The sequence below is a fragment of the Ostrinia nubilalis genome, chromosome 11, assembly GCF_963855985.1.
Source record: "Ostrinia nubilalis chromosome 11, ilOstNubi1.1, whole genome shotgun sequence".
NCBI lineage: Eukaryota > Metazoa > Arthropoda > Insecta > Lepidoptera > Crambidae > Ostrinia > Ostrinia nubilalis.
In genome coordinates this window covers 5,080,654-5,101,579 of record NC_087098.1, presented here as the reverse complement: position 1 = coordinate 5,101,579, position 20,926 = coordinate 5,080,654, and the positions used below count along the sequence as shown (strand labels likewise).

The window sequence follows — 20,926 nt, the reverse complement described above, 5'->3', positions numbered from 1 at the left end:
TGCATTTTCGAAGAATACTAACTTTCCAAAAACATTACATTGTGTACAAAAATATTGACAAACATCTTGCCACAATCTGTGATAGGCACTATACTAGAATAGTATTTTTTCTTTTGGATAAATTTGGATAGATTTGGATAAATGATAATTTAAGTAGTATTGAAAAAAAAAACTGGTAATAATTAAAAATGAAATAGCAGGTTTGGGCAAATAAGATGTTATATTTGCATATTATTTACAAATAATAAACCTACGAGTTGGAGTTGGGTCCACGGCGACGGCCGAAGGTCTGCACAACATTGACGAATCTGAAAATAATAACGAAAACATAAGTAAGCTCTCATGTGATTAATTTATGCTGAGGATGTTGGGCTGATAAAAATTGGAAGTATACAGTCATTATATTCAAAAACGATAAAGTGCGAACTTCCTATAAAATAAATAACCAACAGATCACAAAGGTTTCCTATGCCCTGCCAATTATGATTCTTCCAATAAATTAGGTATGAAATATTTGATTATTTACAGCAAATTTTTTGAAGAAAGATAAGAGGTAGTCCAAATTGTGTCCTAAATGGCAAAGCAACATCTGAATAATGATTTACAATTACATCATTACAGTGTTAGTCTGTATCATTGGTGTACCCTTTGACACAAAATCAATTAATTTATGTAAAAAACAATTACCTTCTGTTGTACTGGATCCTACGCTTGGCACGGCCAGTCTTCTTCTTCTTCTTTTGCTGTTTCTCCACTTTGGGGGTCTGACCTTTGACCTTACCTGAAAAAAGTATTATTTATTTATAACACATAATTTTTTAGTACAATGAAACCAAAATATCAGCCAACAATGTGTCACCAAATGTGTTTGTAAGGCCCAAATATGAGAATGGCTGGAGCCCAAACCACCCAGAAAAGAAACAGATCATCCCATCACTATGTGATTTTTTAATACCACAATATGGGATTTTTAACACCACTCTTGTGGTGGAGTTTTGGGCTGACTCTGTGTAGGTTTATTGTCGACACGACAAGAACAAGAATACCACAATGACATGTCTATCTACCTAAAGTTATCAGTGTAGTCAAAAAGTTATAAGCCATTCACATTGTTTGTAGGTAACTCCATAAATGCCCAAGTTTCCAATTTACTCTCAGGTACAGCCATATCAAATATGGAAACATGAACAGTAATGATACGTTGTTGATTGGCATAGTACCACGCACAGACATAGAGTATCTATAAAATAAAACTAACAATTTGGCAATTGCGCCAAAACACAAATATAGATATAACAGAAACTTACCGGCACGAGCCAAGGAACCGTGCACTTTACCACCAAGCAGTGGAACGGTCAGGTCCAATTCTGAGGACGAAAGTTCTGATACCAAGCACGAGTCCTCAAGGGGAGCACCGCAGAGGGAGAGGGTCAGGTCCTCATCCTCAACTCCGGCGAGAGCACGGAGACGGTCCTACAACACAATCAAACAGGTTAAATACACCACGAAGGGACATAAAAAGAGATTTTGAAGTCGTGGTCTTTTATAACCTTTCGCGACCAATGTTTTATAGTAATTATTTAACTCTACCTTGATCTGAGCAATGGACTCTTCTCCATTGACGTCCAAGACGTGCGTCGACTGTCCTCTGATGTGCAACTGCATTTTGGGATTTCTGAAAATAAAACACGCAATATTGCAGCGGCGTGGTCTCAAGAGGGGAAGTCACTGTAATCTATTTCAAAAGACAATGCAACAAATCTGCACGGTAACTGTAAACTGATGCCACACACGTTATTTTTTGGATAGAATCAAACTGTTCTTACATTTGGAATGGCTCAAAATACAGTAAAATGTGGTATTTTACGAAACTACTAACCTCATCAACCAAATTTGACAAGTAAAAGAAACAAAGATGGCCGCAGCTCTAGACAGGAAATGGCATGTACGACATCACAGATAAAAAAAAAAAATAATGCAATGGTTATAGTTACGACATGGTTGAGCTCATTTTGAATTGGCAAAAGACAGAAATCCGAGGAAAAAAGCTGTCAATTACAATAAAAAAAAGTTTTTTTTTGTTGGCAAGGTGGCAAAATTGATTTCTACCCTTGAGCTCGTGATTGGTTGGCCGGAAAAAGCGGCTGACTTGGGCTGACTCGCCGACGATCCGTGTGATTAATTTCTTGTTTAAAATGCTAAATAAACACAGTTTTCGTCGTTTATAACGCGACTTATTTTATCTTCGAATATGCTGTCGCGACTGCTTCGGCAGTTTTTATTTACTCTTACGCATTGGGTTGTAAATGTACTTGTTGCTGTTCAAAATGTTTATTGCCGATTTTGGACAAAAAAGGGCGACTTTCCCAGTGATCAAGGGACAGAGAAGGATATCAAGGTGATATTGAAGCATTTGCCAGACATAAAGAAAAAGCCAAAGCATTTAGTAGTTCTAGCAGACACAAGTGAACATTCATTGCAAAGCCTCGCTCTGGTGGTGATTTGGAGTCTCGTGGCTGGAGTTCCTTACGTCAGTTTTCATGACATCACAGGTAAATATTTATTTTACTAGTTTTAATAATGAAATTACCTATCTATGAACATCTAACGACATGCCTGATAGAGGGAAATTCAATCTTTCATAAACTTATAAAAAAAAAAAATCATTGGAATGTTTGGTTTAAAAAGGGATTAGGTGGCTTAAATTAATGATACATTCAACTTACATGAGCCTTTTTTTATAATAATTACTGATATGAACAAGAAACTTACCTCATTTGTATTCTAACATTAGAAAAGCAATGAGACACACTTCTTCTCGTGCCTATTTCTTAGAATAATTTTAACACAAGTCCTATGCATTCTATCCTGTAAATCTTATTTTTAGAGTAATCATTAAGGAAACGTTAATTTCTTTTCAGGTGAACTCAAAAGCAATGAGGAGAAACTATTTTTGGAAGTAGAAAAATGTAAGAAAGGGATACCTGGTTGCATTAAGTGGTCCAAATTGCCAAATCTAAATGGTTACACTAATGGAACGCAAGCACACACTGTAACAGTCAATATTTTTACTAGTAGTGATGGTAGACCAAAAATTGCACAATGTATAAGTGATATTGCTAATAATAAAGTTGTTTGTAGACGCGAGTCGGAGGAATATACAGCACAAGAGTTAGGGGAAGCTCTCGCTGTAATGTACCCTGCCATTCCTGATCCAGAATTAATTCTTTATTCTGGATCGTTATGTAGTTCCCATGGGTTTTTACCATGGCAAGTAAGACTCACAGAGTTTGTGCAAGTGTCTATAGACCATTGTATAAACGTTAACAGCTATTTAGGGGCTTTGTATAAATATAATAAATGTGATCAAAGGTTTGGTAAATAAATGTTAAATGTTGAGTAGCAAATGGTAGGCCTAAGTGAAAAGAAATGAGAGTTATTTATTTTATGCTGTCCTTGTTTTAATGGTGTTTACCTGATTGTGCAGAGATCGAAATTTTATATAACTTCTGTTTCCTAGTTTTACATTAAGTAAGGACTATTTGTAATTGATCAAATTATTATTTCCTATGGCAAACTTTACATGAAGTGCAGAATGTAAAGTTAACTGTAAGCTAAAATGGGGTATTGAAACTATCTTCCATAAATATAGATTCAATACGTAGAGTATTGAATTAAGAATACTAGTTAAAATTGTTTCCTTAACATCAAACTGGAATGGTGCTTGTACACAATTTAAAAAATGCAATAAATAGTAAACAACTACTTCATTTTGAAAATATTATAGGTAGTTACATACTAGCTGTATATAGTAAGTACAATAATAAATTCTTACAAATGAAACTTGTGTCTTTTTAAAAATGTTTTGTACCTACCTATCTATTAAAATTTCCATAATTACAAGGTTGAAAAAATAAAAGACAAGAATCTTATTAGTATTATTATTGGAATAATTCATGAATGCTGAAGCACACTAAAATACTATACACAAACGATAGAATATGTACACCTGAAGCGAATGCCCCAACCTGCAAGAGAAAAAATAAAACAATATATCACAGACTTTGACTTACGCATGAGGTCATCCTCTTGATAATAAAACCTTGGTTATATACAATATCGATAAGTACAATTCAAGATAAGAAAGATAAAGGTTTTATGTAAACTCTTATAAACTCTAAGTTTATAAATAACTAACAAAAAAGTAAAATTTCATCCCATTGAAAATAACATTGAATATCTATCTGGGTAAAGTTCAGGTTGATATGTAAATTTTCGATGTAAATATAAGAATCACTGTCAGTAACATTAAACAATTTTTACTCAATATTTTAACAGAGAATACAGAACCCGCAAATAAACTATAGGCCATTTATTATTTCCCTAACTCACTAACCATGTGAAATATCACAGCTAATAACCCTTGATTGGGTTTAGAGTAAAAAATAACACTACTTCAACAATATCTACAGCTCAAGTTCATAAGAAATTTGTATCATGATGGCTGAACCATGAATGGATTGTTGGATCTTATTTGCCTGGCCTGGCGAACATTGAAATATTCGTATTTAAATTACCTGTAAATTAAGATTTTAGTTTGCATTATAATTGAAAAAAGTAGGTAGTTCGAGTTGACAAAATAGTGACGTCACTATACAAGCAGTATTGCCATACAAAATCTATGGGAGAGTCGTTTTGACAGTTTTAAAAAGTACGTCAACATTATGAACTAAATCTGCCGTCCCTTATTTGCTGCCCTAGGCTTCAGCCTACTCAGCCTGCTGGTAAATCCGCCACTGGTACGCAAACTATTCTAAATCATTCATGGTCCAACCATACTGACACAGAAATTCGTTCGGAACTGACAACGATTGGACAAAATTTTGGGGGCAAATTAGTAATGAATTAAAATACAACCTTTTGCATTTGTAACCTGGTGTTCACCGGCGGTGGCGCGCGTGGCTGCCGCTGCGAGAGCGCCTCCGGTCGTGCTCCCTAGACCGCTCATACCTATCATACTTGTCGTAGTCGCGGCCCGACCTCTCGTGGGAGCGGTCGCGCTTGGAGCTGTCCCTATCGTAAGAGCGCCTGTCCCTCCGGCGCGAGCGCGACGAGTCCCGCGACGCGCGCCGGCGTCCCGACCGAGACTCGTAACTCGTCGACCGCGAACGCTTTGAACGCTTCCTCGGACGATCATCGTCCGAGTCATCCCTATATTTGTCTTTGACTGACTTGTCGTAATCTTTACTCCTGGATGACTTATGCCTGTCGGAATCGTCCTTTTTCCTCGATCTTGATTTTTCCGATTTCTCGTAACTGTCGTATTTCGATTTTGAGTATTTGTCTTCTGATTTACGAGACTTCTCCTTTTTTAGTTTCTTTGATTTCTTTTGGGATTCACTAGAACTTGAGCTTCGTCGTTTGCGTTTTTTGGCTTGTTTCGATTCGACTTTTTGTTCAATTTCACTCTCCGAGGAGGTGCCATCTGTGCCGGAGGATGAGTCTTGTTCCGAGTCGCTTGAAGTTGAACTTCCTTTGTTTGTTTTGTTACTCTTCTGTGGACTAGGAGTGTGTTCCTTTTTGCTGGATTTCTTTGGTTTCTCCTCGGGGATGACTTCTAGTTTTCTGACGCCGTCTACACGGTCGCTCGACTTGTGGTTGCTCTTTTTGTCTCTGGACGGACGACGTTCCGGCAGTTTCTCTGGCGTCTCGCTATCCGGTGGAGGGGGTGTTGCTGAATTTGCTGTAACAAAAAGAACAAATATTATACATAGATGTTAAAAAGTATTTTCAGTTTTTAAACATTTAGGATTCTATTTTATGCAGAATTCCAAATTTTTTGTAACGTCATAGCCTAACATGAAAAATAAATTAATATTCAGCACAAGGTTACACAAAGGTGACAATGACAATAGAGTAAGTAACACTTAACGAAAGTCTTAATATGTAATGACTAATGAAACAAAAATAATAAATTGAACCAATGGGGGCATTCTCTATGGCCATTTTGATCAGTGAAGGTATCGGTCTTGAGTAAATTTTTGCCAAATCATGAATGCGAGAGCAACACGAGTAAACCATTACCCGTTAACTTACGTAATACCAATACTTCATGTCACGTTTGTCGTACCGTACGCGATTATGTAGGTCTCTATTGTATACGACTATTGATATTTGTCGTTCACCTTGGACCTAGGACAGGGTTGTGGCGTCACACTGGGTGTTAGTTAACCTTAAGGGATCTTTCAAATTAAAGCTTTAGACGTACATCAGTCAGACAGTGCGTTTGCAAGACCGCAGACTCTATTGGTAACTGGTTGTCATTTTTATTTCTACGCGCGCAGTTGTCATACAATTTATCGTGTGCAAACGGACGACAATCGTCCGACTCAAACCGTTTAATTTCAAAGAGCTCTAAAATTCATTCAGAGGGTTTAATGTGAGTTTACACCAAACGTAATCACTAGCGAGCGCGTTAAAAAAATATATGAAGATTTTAGTTCTTGAAAGTTTCCGCTAGGGGCGCTGTACAATCCGTCATACATTTAATGACACTTTTTACGCAGTCGACATCGTTGCGAATGTCAATGCGTTTGACGTAAACTCACACTACGCCCCCTGTACTTACGTTACCTGGGCCGCTCCGGCATGGCGTCGTCGCCGCCTTCCTTCGTCCGCTCGAACTCCTGCCGCTTGCGCTTGGTTGTGTCCTGAGATGATGATGATGATACTCACGCTGCCTGGGCCGCTCCGGTGTGGTTGCCCGAGGTGTGGAGTCTCCGCCGCCTTCCTTCGTCCGCTCGAACTCCTGCCGCTTGCGCTTGGTTATGTCCTGAGATGATGATGATGATGATACTCACGCTGCCTGGGCCGCTCCGGCGTGGTTGCCCGAGGTGTGGAGTCTCCGCCGCCTTCCTTCGTCCGCTCGAACTCCTGCCGCTTGCGCTTGGTTATGTCCTGGGATGATGATACTCACGCTGCCTGGGCCGCTCCGGCGTGGTTGCCCGAGGTGTGGAGTCTTCGCCGCCTTCCTTCGTCCGCTCGAACTCCTGCCGCTTGCGCTTGGTTATGTCCTGAGATGATGATGATGATACTCACGCTGCCTGGGCCGCTCCGGTGTGGTTGCCCGAGGTGTGGAGTCTCCGCCGCCTTCCTTCGTCCGCTCGAACTCCTGCCGCTTGCGCTGGTTATGTCCTGAGATGATGATACTCACGCTGCCTGGGCCGCTCCGGTGTGGTTGCCCGAGGTGTGGTCTCCGCCGCCTTCCTTCGTCCGCTCGAACTCCTGCCGCTTGCGCTTGGTTGTGTCCTGAGATGATGATACTCACGCTGCCTGGGCCGCTCCGGCGTGGTTGCCCGAGGTGTGGTCTTCGCCGCCTTCCTTCGTCCGCTCGAACTCCTGCCGCTTGCGCTTGGTTGTGTCCTGAGATGATGATTCTCACGCTGCCTGGGCCGCTCCGGTGTGGAGTCTACGTCGCCTTCCTTCGTCCGCTCGAACTCCTACCGCTTGCGCTTGGTTATGTCCTGAGATGATGATGATGATGATACTCACGCTGCCTGGGCCGCTCCGGCGTGGCGTCGTCGCCGCCTTCCTTTGTCCGCTCGAACTCCTGCCGCTTGCGCTTGGTTATGTCCTGAGACGATGATACTCACGCTGCCTGGGCCGCTCCGGTGTGGTAGCCCGAGGTGTGGAGTCTCCGCCGCCTTCCTTTAGCTCCGCGCGGCGCACCTCCGCTTCTATCTCGCGCGACGTCCGCTCGAACTCCTGCCGCTTGCGCTTGATTATGTCCTGGGAAGATGATGTTGGTATTATAGGTGGCCAAAACAGCAGTAAGGTTGAAATTGTTAAAAATACGTTACATGTAAATCCTACAGTGTGAGTCACGTTAAAGTGTACATATGAAAATAGATGAAACTAAAAACTAAAAAATCAAATAAATTTTGACCTCTTTTTTGTCGATAAAAATAGGTCTATTTTTATCGACAAAAAAGAGGCCAAATTTTTTTTGATTTTTTTTAAATTTTTTATCGATTTTTTTTGTTTCAATTACTTATTGTAAAGAAAACGTAATAACTTTTAAACTAAGCGGTATATCCTGATAAAATAAAAACAGTAATAATGCTAAATAATAGGCGATACTAAAAAAATACATAAAATACACAAAAAAGGCCAACAAATAATAAAAAAATATACTTTTTGAAAAAAATCTGCTTAAAAATTCGTGTTTTTTTGGTTATTTGATAAATTTCTCCAAAAAATGCCCTTATAACCGGGGGTTTTTATTACTTTGTATTATTCTCTTTCGTATTATCTTCGTAAAACCAAAAATCGCATGTCTCTATCCCTATCACAACGTTTGCAATGATCGTTTGAACTAAGCCTCTCCGGGCGCGCCATTCAACGCTTCGTTAACAACGAAACTGAAAACGGCTCTAGATTTGTAATTTTGATAAAGACAAGTTAGATTTCAAATAAAAACAAAAGATTTCGAAGTAAAATAAGCATTTTATAGCCTGACCAGGAACATAAAAACCCTGGCATAGAGGCGCGTCAATTGCATTTGATAGTGCAACACTGAGTACAGTCGTACATGTGTTAAATTAATAGGCTAACTTTATGTATCAGGATTCAGGATTACGGGCTAATTTGATATTTTCATGAATTAACGATAAAATATTATTATAGGTATCCTGGTTTAAATAAATTAAATGAAAACATCAATCGAGCTAGTAGGATTTATTTTATTATTCATCAATAATCAAATTCAGAACTTGAATATTCAACTGCAATGTCTGCTCATGAACGCTTTAAACTCGGTACTTCTTTCCCAATTCCATAAAATTCAACACTTAGAAAGTGACAAAAAACTTTAAAATAGGTAGTTGAAACAAACCACAGCTAATTTTCATAGTGGACTGTACTATACGATAAACATGTCAGTCAATTTGACACCCTTGTCGGAAAAATTATTCAATGAAAATATTGTCCGAACCCTTAGTATTTCTCTTCGACAAATACTTTAACACATTGTGAACCACTTTTCTTTCACGACTATAAAAAGATTTCAGCAATTTAATTCACAAAATCAATTGCGCACATTTAAAATAAAGTTTGTTTACACTTTGACAGCAATAGACTGACATGCAAGGTGACATGTCAATGAAGTTTTCAGTTACTGTTGCCATTAAAAGAAATTAGTACCATTAGTTTTCCGCAACATGGCGAGGGTTTTTATGTTCCTGGTCAGGCTATAGTTACAATTAAAATTGTCTCTACCTGTAGCGGAGAATAATGTTGTGGCACGCCTTTGTTCAAACGATCATAGCAAATGTTGTGATAGGGATAGAGACATGCGATTTTTGGTTTTAAAAAGATAATACGATAGAGAATAATACAAAGTAATAAAAACCACCTGTTATAGGGACATTTTTTTGAGAAATTTATCAAATAACCAAAAAAATACGAATTTTTAAGCAGATTTTTTTCAAAAAGTATCATTTTTTATTATTTGTTGGCATTTTCTGGGTATTTTATGTATTTTTTCAGTATCGTCTTTTATTTAGCATTATTACTGTTTTTATTTTATCAGGATATACAGCTTAGTTTAAAAGTTATTACGTTTTTTTTACAATAAGTAATTGGAAGAAAAAAATTTCTATAAAAAATTAAAAAAAAATCTCAAAAATTTTTTGGCCTCTTTTTTGTCGATAAAAATAGGTCTAATTTCATCTATTTTCATATGTACACTTTAACGTGTCTCACACTGTATTACAAGATAAATAGTAATAGTCTATTGACAAGCGCTATTGCAAAAAAAAGGAACAAGACAGATGTCTTTCTGCCGTATTGATGACGAATACTAAGCCGAGTATTCTTTAAAAAGCTTTAGTAAAGTAGCTTCACTAATGGAAATGCGGTTCTATAAACATAGTGGTATGAAAATATACTCCTTTTTGATGGACCATCATACTCAAGAAGGTAGCTGGCAGGCAGAATATGGGATGGTGTTCATTAGCGCTCCTTGGAGAGTTTCCCATCTAACAGTAGGCTGCGATTGGCTGATATTATTCGGTTCAAAAAGTTATTCACCATTCAGTGTAGAAATGAAAAGACGAAAATGTAAGGAGCAAGTTGAAATAAAAATTGATGTACAGACGGTCTTATGAACAAAGTGCCACCAGTGATCAAAATTGAATATTATTGATTTTGAAGAATTGAAGTTTGATGTAGGACACAAATAATATGCCATACTGACCTGCAGCTGCTGGTCAGACACGTCGGGCTGGTCTTCGTCGCCGCTGTCGTCGCTGCTGCTCTCGTACGCGCCCAGCCCTGCGCACGCGCACACGTCACACAACGCTCGCACATAAGTCAGCGCACGCACTAATGCACCTTTCTCACGAACATTTGAATCTTATTCGTTTGTGTTAAGGTCCAAAAACAATTAATTTAAACGTACTATGCCCGTTATAAGACTTGCATTGATGTTGTTGTGAAATGTAAACGGAGATGTGAGATGTTCCCGAATGTTCGTGAAAAGGATATACGATTTAACACGTTTTATCACCCTGCTGAAGATCAGCGCCCTGATCCATTGTCACGAGTAATATTGAGCTTTTTGCCACACTGAACAAAACAATAAAGATGTTTCGAGATTTTTTTATCTGAACTTTTAGAAAACGTGTTAAATCGAATGCACAATAAGAAAAATAATTGAGACACAAAAATGCCAAAATTATAGGACATCTATAGAAAATTCTGTATATTTTCTTACCAATTATTCCCAATAAACATTGCGGATAAACTGAGTATCACCAATGTCAATACTTTTTTATTTTAACTCAAATTTAGTCGCACCACCGCTGAAATGAAAGGGTTTCAGGTACACATAGATGGTGGTTTAGATATTGACCAATATTATTTTTTTCTCTTAAAAGAAAACCACCATTTACGTGAACAGGAACTATCTCGCAAAACAGTTTTATGTTTCAACTTTCACGCAACAAATTATCAATAGAAACATTGAGGATGATAAATATAATATTTAGAGTATTGATATAGGTAACATTTGCGAGTTATTTCCACAAGCAGATCTTTAGGAAGTGAACTCACCGAGCCCGGTGGCGATAGCGGCGAGTGCCTTGGACTTGCTCGCCTTCATAGCGTTGAGTCGCGACGCTTTTACCATATAAATAAAACCAACATTAATCACACACCACATGTATTAATTTCTCAACAGGCAACATCTGAAATAAGACTTTATTAGCGATAAATAAAACACATTTCACAACACGTTTCTTGTTTGAGGTGGATTTTATCACAGTGTAGTATCACAGTTTTAGAGTCAGTACGCGAGTGTTTCTCGTGGTATAGAGTAAGGTCTTCGGGCCGTTTTGGCTAAGCCTATATGAGCGGAAATACCTTGTGCGGCGGTATATCGGGCCAACTCTTCCTGGCTCACCATTTGGATCTCCTGATCGGTCACCTCTAGGAGGATCTCGGTCAACGAGCGGCGGACCGCTAACATCTGTTGAAAGTAAAGATAATTTAGTGATCCAGTTAAATTGTGTGAATCAATATTGAACTCTTAGGCCCAGAACAGACGGTGAAACGCAACTGCAACTTTGTGATGATTCTGATGAATGAAACTGAAACTAACGGACGCTATGGCAGAAACTTAGATGCAACTCAAAAGTAACTAGCAGTTGCAGTTTCGTTGCAGTTACGTTTCACCGTCTGTTCGTCTTAAATATAGATTTTACTGCAAGTAATAAATCTAATTTTAGTATGCAATGCAATGCTACTTAAAGCCAGTTAATAAATAAAATAACAATTCTAGGCGGCCCTTATTGCATAAATAAATGAAATTCATTGTTGAAACCAAATTTAAAAACTGAAACTGAATCTATGAAGAAGGCCTACACTTCTTCATAGATTTATTTCCACGACCGGATCTGCGTTGCCCGCATCCCGGACCTTCGTTGATTATAAGTTATAACATATTATCCATGGTTTTGGTATCAGAGGAAACATAACACAGTTAGCGTCAAATAGTTCGTGACACCCAAAGTTGACAATACGAGTAACACGAGTTAGCGCACCAGTTAGCGCCACTGTAGAGTAAGGTCCTGTCACTTGCTAGTAGCGAAGACAGTGGCGCCAACTTGTGAGCGCTAAAGTGGTAGGAGGACTATCGCATTTGCACTCATCAAGATGGCGCTACTGTAGAGTAAGGTCCTGTCACTTGCTAGTAGCGAAGACAGTGGCGCCAACTTGTGAGCGCTAAAGTGGTAGGAGGACTATCGCATTTGCACTCATCAAGATGGCGCCACTGTAGAGTAAGGTCCTGTCAATCGCCAGGGGTGCCAACTGTTAAGTATAAAAACGATAGCCCTCATTGTAACAAAGGCGTGTTGCGAACTTTCTGGCTACTTTGAGTGTCTCGAACAATTTGACTGCACTTTCAAGACTGACCACTTCTTGCATGATCTCCTCCTTCGTCCGGCGCACGAGCGGCGGCGGCGGCGGCGGCGGCGCGGGCGCGGCGGGCTCCGGCGCCGCCTCTTCCTTCTCAGACTCCTCCTCGCCTTCCGACTCCGACTCCTGGGGGATAAGCATCAAGTTTAGGAGACGACTAAAGCCTGGTCCGTGAGCACGTAGAATCCCGTCCAATGACCCCAAGCTACCCATCCTTATCGCTCGCGCGTAATTATATTGCTGTCGCGACTGTGCGACGCGCGCCCGCAGTGAGTGTGCGAGCGCGACAGCAACATAATTACGTGCGAGCGACAAGGATGGGCAGCTTGGGGTCATTGGACGGGATTCTACGTGCTCACGGACCAGGCTTTAGGTCCAGCGCTTTAATCAGTGCCGGAGGTATGGGAGCGGCATGGGAGGGTGTTTAATTTATGGGATGTCAAACGTCAGCAAGACTTAAATGTGCTTCAGATTTGTAGTCACCCCTCCTGTGCCGTTTCCATACCTCACTAGTCAAGCCCTATCGCATCGGTACAGTACCGATCACTGACGTATGAAGTACTATGTAAGATTTTCTTCGCAAAGGTATTTAAAAAAATGTATGCTCAATGTCGTTAAGAATATGGTGTAATTTAGCTTGTCTCAAGAGTCGAGCACCATTTTGTTGACAAACGTTAGTGATAGGTACTGCGCCGAAGCCATAGGGCTGACTTCGGTAAAATGATGTGTGACGGTGAAGTGCCAAACTGCGGAAAATTGCGGAGGAAATACATGAATAAGCATGAATTACTTATATTTTGTGTTTCTATTATATTATTCAGGCAGTTAAAAATACTGCACAGTATTAATTACACCACCGTTTTTACATATAGTTTATTGTCTTTACAATGCAAATGGGTAAAGAATACACGTGGTAGTGCGTGTGTCAATACTCGCTCGTGATTGTCCTGTCGATTAGGTATCTCAGGAGGGGTAGTCGCGCGTGTTTTGTTTTCGATGCAAGCTCGCTGAGATGAACAGGCCTGGTAGTACTTAATATTATTCTGTCTGTGATCATATATAGTTCCAGGGCTACTATAAAGTCGATGATTATTTAAAAGATAAAAATGTTTGGGATGCGTAACTGCCTAGCTCGCATAAATATTTATAACTATGTATTTTGAAAACCTGTAAACCTTTGAAAAAGAGGCTGACAATAGTGTCTGAGTTTCTTGCGCTGCTTCTTCTCAGCACTGGCCCATTTATTGTCCTGAAGTAGTGGTAGGGTTAATACTGGGACGTGTAAAAGTGCTTTTTTAAAGCCTACTTACAGAAATAAATGAGTTTTACTGAGTTTTTTACTGAGTTTACATTGTGCTAGACTTACGAATTTGCTCTTGGGAGGCGGCACGGGCTCGCCGCCCGCCTCGGCCTTCATGCGCGCCATCTCTTCCTCTTCTAATTTCTTCTTTTCCTTCTCCGCTTCCTCCCGCGCCTTCAGCTCTTGCTCACGTTCTATAGCCCGCTGTTTCTCGCGCTCCATTTTTTCCAGACCTTAAGAATAAATGAGAGAGTATTACGCTAGTATTCACAAACGATGCTTGCTTAAATGAAGCAGTAAATCGAACGCACAATGATGAATAGAGCTCTGCGATTGGTTCGTGTGTCACCCTGTGTAATGTTTGTGAATACGGAAGATAGAGTAGCAACTACGTAAGTAAGTCATGATAAATTTATATTGAGTGAGACACAGTGAAATTACGCAAGTTTTTCAGACTCTCAGATAACTTTATGCACAGATTTGATGGCAAGATTGACTGTAAATGGAGTCGCTGAATAAATACTTTGTGTATTACCCTTTCACGCATATGGGACACATTTGTCCCGGCATAGTTTTTACGTTGACAGTAATACTAGTTAAGTTAAACCCTTTGTAGTTTAATATTCTTAAATTTTATGACTATGCGCTATAAATAAATAAAAACGCGATTCCTTGTGTAAAAAAATACTGGCACAAAATGTGAAAAAAAAATTCGTTAGACGTCAAAATTAAAAAATATTTTAATATTACTTAGCGGCTGTTTGGCCATTATTTTTCTTCCGATTTACATTCACTAATAAGTATAATTATCGTTTTATTACATATTTTCGATTTTCTTCGTATGTATAATGAATATTATGTAAAAATCTTTATTGGGACACGGGTGTCCCTATGTGCGTCAAAGGCAACTTGGTTCTTACTAAGGATATTGTTTGCCTCGTTATAATTTGTATGTTTATATTGATGTTTTATTTATAATTCATACATATTTTTTGTAAATCATTTGTCTTCAAATCGACTTGAAGAAATTTCGCTCAGGAAAGACGAAATTTAGAAGTCATGATGACTGAAAATAGTGACAACGAGGATGGTTTCCTCCCTGATGAAAAGGTGTCTACTGCTGGACAGAGGCTTCCCTGAGGATTTTCACAACAATCGTTCCTGTGCTGCTCGTATACATGAATGTACATGAGCAGCACAGGAACATGAGGCCTGCCACACTGCGTCTTCCTATCCGTGGGCGCCACTCGAGAAATTTTCTGCCCAAACGGCTACCACTTCTGCGAGCTATGTTCCCTGCCCATTGCCGAGAAAGTTTGGTAATTATGCGGGCTATTTCTGTTACTTTGAGTCTCCTGCGGACTTCCTCATCACCCTTTGGTGACTTTGAGCCTTCTCATAAGGCCCATAGTGAAGGAACACGTCTCCGTTCCGTGCGTCATCGCCGCCAAGCCAACACACATTGGTCAAAGACTTTCAGTCAAAGGTCTTGAGACACTGCGGTATTTTGGATAAAAGGATGTCGCGAAGCCTCTCGGATGTTGTCCCCCCAAGTAAGATTCAACGATTGTAGTCACGGCACGGCTGAGACCTTGGAAGACCTAGAATCAATGCTCTATGGCCTCAGTACAGGCTTTCAATAAATGGGATTCAAAATAAACATGGACAACACGAAAAAATTATGTCAAATATCCGTGTTACACGCACTCGTCTGCACGCTGGAGACTCTACACTCAAAGTTGTTCTTGAAACAAACAGTTTAGTTAGGTAGGTCTAACTTCAAGAAAAAGGTCTATGATGAGATGAGGATCAAATAAAAAAATACGTAAGATATGATGCTATCTATTTTAAATTTCTTATTATAAATATTAAAAATAAGCTTATTGATTTGTGCATTTTTAGTGTGATTTGTATTTATTTTCCAATAAAAGCGTCGAAGTACTTTATTTTCAATATATGAGGGAATGTATACCTTAACGCATATAGGGACATATGTGTCCCCGACTGAAAAACACTGAAATACATAGCAATTATATTTTCTGTACTACTTTTATGTTAAATTAGACTAAAATAAATAGATATAACTAAAGAAAAAAGAATTTCATGGTTTGGAATAGTTATAAGCGTGTAAGGGTTAATAGTAACTTCTTAATTAATTTTATTTAATCAATTAATTCATTTTAATCATTTTAAGTACAGGATTTCTTGCTGAGCATAAGCCTCTAAAAATGATTTCCAGATTGATTGGTTAGTGGCAGCCTGCATCCAGAACTTCTGCTATAAATTATGAGTGTTAGGATGTCCACCATGTAGGAGGACATCCCAACCCAACACTGTATTTTAGATGATTTAACTGAACTTTTGACTGAATCAAATAAATTAGTTTGTATCTACCTTCCCTAATCCATGCAGGTAATTGACGTCGCTTTGCCGCGTCGATGGTCGCTGCCGACGGCATCGCAGTCGGTGCGACAATCGGCTCGATAACGGGCGGTATTACTGGTGCTTTGTTTTCCCTGAAAATATTTCATTAAAATTGAATCGGCAGCCATTATATCATGCTGGTTGCAGCTCATTAAAGAAGCTCTGGGATTGCTGGCATTATTAATGGATGGAAGTTTTTATTGTGAAGTTATTTGAAGAAATTGACAGATTTTATTTTGCAATATTTTGGTCTAGCTTTTTAGTTTATCTTTCTTCCTTATACCATGAAGACTCAATGGAGTCTATCATCTGCTAAAGTCAAAGTCAATATTTCTTTATTTGTTTAGACTAATAAATAGTTCTTACAAATCGTCATTTTGCTCTTAAGGAGCCTCTACATGTCTCATAATCTTTTTACCCTACCAGCGCTTCGAGACCAACATTTGGCAAGTGCTGAGAAGCGCCGCAACAAACTCACTGCTTACTTAGTCTCATTTGTATGAGATCTGTCTTTGTATGCCAGTAAAGATATTTAGTCTTATCATTCATTGCTTGACTCATAATTACCTAGTCGATCTCGAACTTCTACTAGATTTATGATCTCTATTTCTACTCTTTGAACGACGATCTCTGCTGCGACTACTGCTACGACTGGTGGTACTCTCTGCTTGTGGTGCCGTCCAGTAGCCGTGCTGAAACGTTGGTGCAGGAACCGTACCTGTTGTATAGCTGTAAATAAACTAATATGTAAATACACAGTTGGAAAAATACATCTATGAGTGCTTATTGAAAAATACAGAAGATCAATTATAACTATTATGGAAGCAATAAACTTACTGAGTTTTGAGAATTAGAATTACGACAGTCTGCTTGTTTGCGCAGCAGTGCCTTTCTTATTATTAATATTAGCATAAGTATTTATCAACATAAATATATCTTGAGTGTTTCTTTCTGAGAAAAAGCAGTCATAAAACATATTTGATATACCTACCCAGGCATAGCTGCTGCATTATTGGCATCCACGGGATATCCATCTATCATAGGGCCCATGCCCATCGCAGCACCTCCTGCCATCTTATTGTCTCCGGACCACCCCCATCCTAATGATAAATTATTATTTTAAATAACAATTTCACAAATTGAGTTTTATTATAAGTAGGTTGTATCTAGGCTAATTTATTAGCTATACTTCAAGGAATTGAATAAAAAGGGTCACTACATTAATTTGTTCATTGAAATAAAAGCTGTATTGTTATGTGTTTCTTTAGTGTATTCCAATTTACATAATCAATTTGGTATGCCGGAGGCTAATAAACAATCCAAATAAGCAATGGAATGTTTCATTCTAACCTTGAAGCTATTAATGCTTTCAATTGATTTGCATATGGCTGGAAGCTCTAATAATTGTTAGTTAAGTTAATCGGAAACTTAAACACAGTGCAGATTAAAGAAATATCGTAGTATTTTGATACAGCTTTCAGGTTATCTTTGTTCCTTACCCCACTGATTCCATCCGCTGCCCCAAGAGTTTGTATTGGAGTTCCATTCCGCTCCTGAAGGCACTGGGCCGTCTGTGTTCTCAGGATTTTCCACCTCCATGGGGGCTTCGCCCTCTTCCGCGTCAGCCTTGGAAGCGGACTGCTGCGTTGCCGATACGGCGACAATCGCAGCAGCCTCTTTCATAGCGATCCATTGTTGCGCCAAAGCAGCCCAATCCACTTGGCTAGAGTCTACATTCTGATAAGCATTAGGATTTAGAGCCCACTGCGTGGGATATAAAGGATTTGCGGCATCCTTGCCCGAGAACATGATTGCCACCAATTGTTTATTTACACAAGTCTAACATAAACTTTTAGATTTACACGACATAATCTTTAATTTAATGTCAATAGGAACTTTCTGCACAATCTTTAGCATTTGTTATTTACAGAAAATGCGAAAAATTTCACAGCCGTCTCACTCAGCTCTTTCTTTTTTTTTTCAAGAAAGATTATTGTATTGTCTATGATTAGACGAGCGAGGACACTTTGACAGTTTTCGTTACAATTAACGTCAGGGAAAAACATCCCAACTAATACAGTAGAATCCCGATTATCCGGATCAATTAAAACCAGGGTTGTTCCGGATAATCGAAAATCCGGATAATCGATTTCAAAGTAAAATCAAACAATAATCAACTTTTTACAATAGAAAGGGGTTTCAATACATCATTTTGAAGTCTAAAAATCTAAATTTTAGACCATTGGTCATCCATTTCTTTTAACAATCAACTAAAAAGACGTCAGTACCATGTTACGGTGGCGACGCCTTCGGTTTTTATGGGTCCAGATCCTGAATTGGTAATTAGAATCCGTGAAGAAAGAGTCCGGATAATCGGATATCCGGATAATCGAAGTCCGGATAATCGAGATTCTACTGTATTATAAATGCGAAAGTAACTCTGTCTGTCTGTCTGTCTGTCTGTCTGTCTGTTACGCTTTCCCGCTTAAACCTCGCAACCGATTTTGATGAAATTTGGCATAGAGATAGTTTGAGTCCCGGGAAAGAACATAGGATAGTTTTTATCCCGGTTTTTGAAACAGGGACGCGCGCGATAAAGTTTTTCTGTGACAGACAAAATTCCACGCGGGCGAAGCCGCGGGCGGAAAGCTAGTAAATAATAAATACAAATAAGATTTACGTGGCATTTTGCTGTTTAAGACAATAATTATGTTGTCAATAGTCGATGTAATTAATGCGTCTGCAGGATACACAAAACCAATGCGTTCTGGTGAAGAATTATTACGGAGTGGAATGGTGATTTCGGTTGGAAAAAAAGAGAAAAATAATAACGTAATTCATGTACAAGCACTGGTACTACGAACGTCGGGATTAAATTCCAAACATCCAGCCATTATAAAACTGTGGATAGATGTATCTCAAGAATATGGAAATAGATTAGTTGGTGATAATGAACAAGAAGTCACAAAGGTCTGCGATTGTCCTGCTGGAGCTTCAGAGAAATGTAAACACATATTAGCTGTTATGCTTTATCTCTCAAGGTTTGTAAATTGGTCAATTACTTTTATATCCATTTGTCCATCCTCATCCATATGCACTATGAATTCTATAAAATAATGTTAAAGTAGGTACCTAATTTACTCTGACTGTCTGTCTGTAACAATTTTACAGTCAGGTAATAGATAATGTAAAGTACTTACCTATATAAGTACTAGACCATAATTGTAAATGATTAGCTATTTTTATCTTTTTCAGAACTGAGGAGGCAGATCTGGAGGACCTGAGTTGTACGGACATTGAGAAACAATGGGGTACACTTAAAACTACAGCATTGAAGGAATATGAAGCAAAATCTTTGTCTGAAATGTGCCATGTGAAAGGACAGAGGGACATCTATGTGAAAACAATGCCAGAAGTCACTGAAGAGATGGAAAGTCGTTGGAGAATGAAGTTAATACAGAGTAAATACTTGTAAAGCATAATATGGCACCTACCTGGAAAACATCAATTTCATAAAATTATATTTTCAGATTGAATGGACAGTTACAAACAAAAATGAAGTTTCTAAAATTATGCTGTTTATTTCAGGCGCACCAAACAGTGAATATTCTTTATTTACAAGTCTAATGCGAAGAGGTGATGGAGTTGTTGATAATGGTGAAAGGGTAATTAGTAGAAGTGTAGACAAGACAAAATTTCCTGAAAAACTATTGACTTTTAATTCGTGGCGGGTAATAAATATATTAAGAAAACTGACTGAAGAAAAGTTGAAGACATGTAAAGTAAATGAATTTGAATTTTACAACAGATATGTAGCTGTATCATTAGACCAAAGTACAGAAATAATCAATGCTGAGCAGGGTACTCCTTTTTGGCATAAAGCTAGAAAAGTAAGACTAACAGCCTCCAAAGCGAGAGCCCAGTTTACTTATTATTCTAATAAAAATGCTGATTGGGATAAAAGATATCAAGAGGTTTTTCACAGTAATTTTCTTGGGAATGAAGATACTATCAGAGGCCTTCGCTGTGAAGCAGTCGCAAGAGATTTATATGCAGAGCGTTATAGCTGCATGATTTTAGAGTCTGGATTGCTGGTTCGACCAGAATTACCATGGCTTTCTGCAAGTCTAGACGGTACTGCCATGGATAAAGATGGAAATTTTCTTACAAATATTGAGATTAAGACATTAAAGGAAGGAACTCGTTTAACTGCAGATGAACTGATAGAAATGAATGCAATTCCTATATTAGATAAAAATCAAAATTTGAAAAAAAATACTCAGCATTATACTCAAATGCAAGTAGGCATGTTATTGTCAGGTATTACAAATTGTGATTATTTAGTTTACTCTGAAATAGGAAAAGATTTAGCTGTAAGAAGAGTTTCATTTGATGAAAATCATATTTTGGAAATTTGTGTATGTCTTGTTAATGTTTATTTTGAGAAATTTCTTCCTAGAATAGTTAACGACTATGGATCAAATTATGACTGAATTTGAATAAAAATAAATACAACTCTGTGTACTAAATTATTTATTCACTGTAAAAATTTATTGCCACTCTTACAAAATTCCCTTCCGATTATATAATAACTACATAAATTTATCAATGTGAATAATTGGTGGACCCAAATTTGTAAGACCACCAACAATAATTAATATATCATCAAAATAAGACGCCAGTGACCATGGTAATGGTCCACATAGAAGTTTATATTGTCGTAAT

General features: G+C 38.4%; 3 protein-coding genes across 5 annotated transcripts; 1 reads left to right on the top strand and 2 right to left on the bottom strand.

Moving 5' to 3' along the window:
* Positions 1-201: 201 nt before the first annotated feature.
* LOC135075841 (ubiquitin-like FUBI-ribosomal protein eS30 fusion protein) lies at positions 202-1,946 on the bottom strand. 2 transcript variants are annotated; one of them, XM_063970303.1, is made up of 5 exons: positions 1,880-1,946; positions 1,591-1,675; positions 1,308-1,473; positions 688-781; positions 202-308 (listed from the first exon to the last, which is right to left on the bottom strand). In XM_063970303.1, the coding sequence occupies exons 1-5, from the start codon at positions 1,882-1,884 to the stop codon at positions 251-253; spliced, it is 408 nt and encodes a 135-aa protein (XP_063826373.1). In that variant the 5' UTR covers positions 1,885-1,946; the 3' UTR covers positions 202-250. The 2 variants fall into 2 exon arrangements, with proteins under 2 accessions (XP_063826373.1, XP_063826374.1); XM_063970304.1 differs by having other exon boundaries at positions 1,827-1,909.
* Positions 1,947-3,927: 1,981 nt separating this feature from the next.
* Positions 3,928-18,184, bottom strand: LOC135076086 (arginine/serine-rich protein PNISR). Of its 2 annotated transcripts, XM_063970540.1 has the most exons (12): positions 17,701-18,184; positions 17,193-17,301; positions 16,769-16,930; positions 16,172-16,293; positions 13,844-14,010; positions 12,475-12,603; positions 11,422-11,527; positions 11,113-11,178; positions 10,256-10,332; positions 7,653-7,788; positions 4,918-5,743; positions 3,928-4,028 (listed from the first exon to the last, which is right to left on the bottom strand). In XM_063970540.1, exons 1-11 carry the CDS (start codon positions 18,008-18,010, stop codon positions 4,941-4,943), a joined length of 2,187 nt encoding a protein of 728 aa, XP_063826610.1. In that variant the 5' UTR covers positions 18,011-18,184; the 3' UTR covers positions 3,928-4,028; positions 4,918-4,940. The 2 variants fall into 2 exon arrangements, with proteins under 2 accessions (XP_063826610.1, XP_063826609.1); XM_063970539.1 differs by having other exon boundaries at positions 3,928-5,743.
* Positions 18,185-18,861: 677 nt separating this feature from the next.
* LOC135076117 (uncharacterized) lies at positions 18,862-20,730 on the top strand. Its single transcript, XM_063970581.1, has 3 exons — positions 18,862-19,242; positions 19,457-19,662; positions 19,790-20,730. Exons 1-3 carry the CDS (start codon positions 18,911-18,913, stop codon positions 20,692-20,694), a joined length of 1,443 nt encoding a protein of 480 aa, XP_063826651.1. The 5' UTR covers positions 18,862-18,910; the 3' UTR covers positions 20,695-20,730.
* Positions 20,731-20,926: the final 196 nt, after the last annotated feature.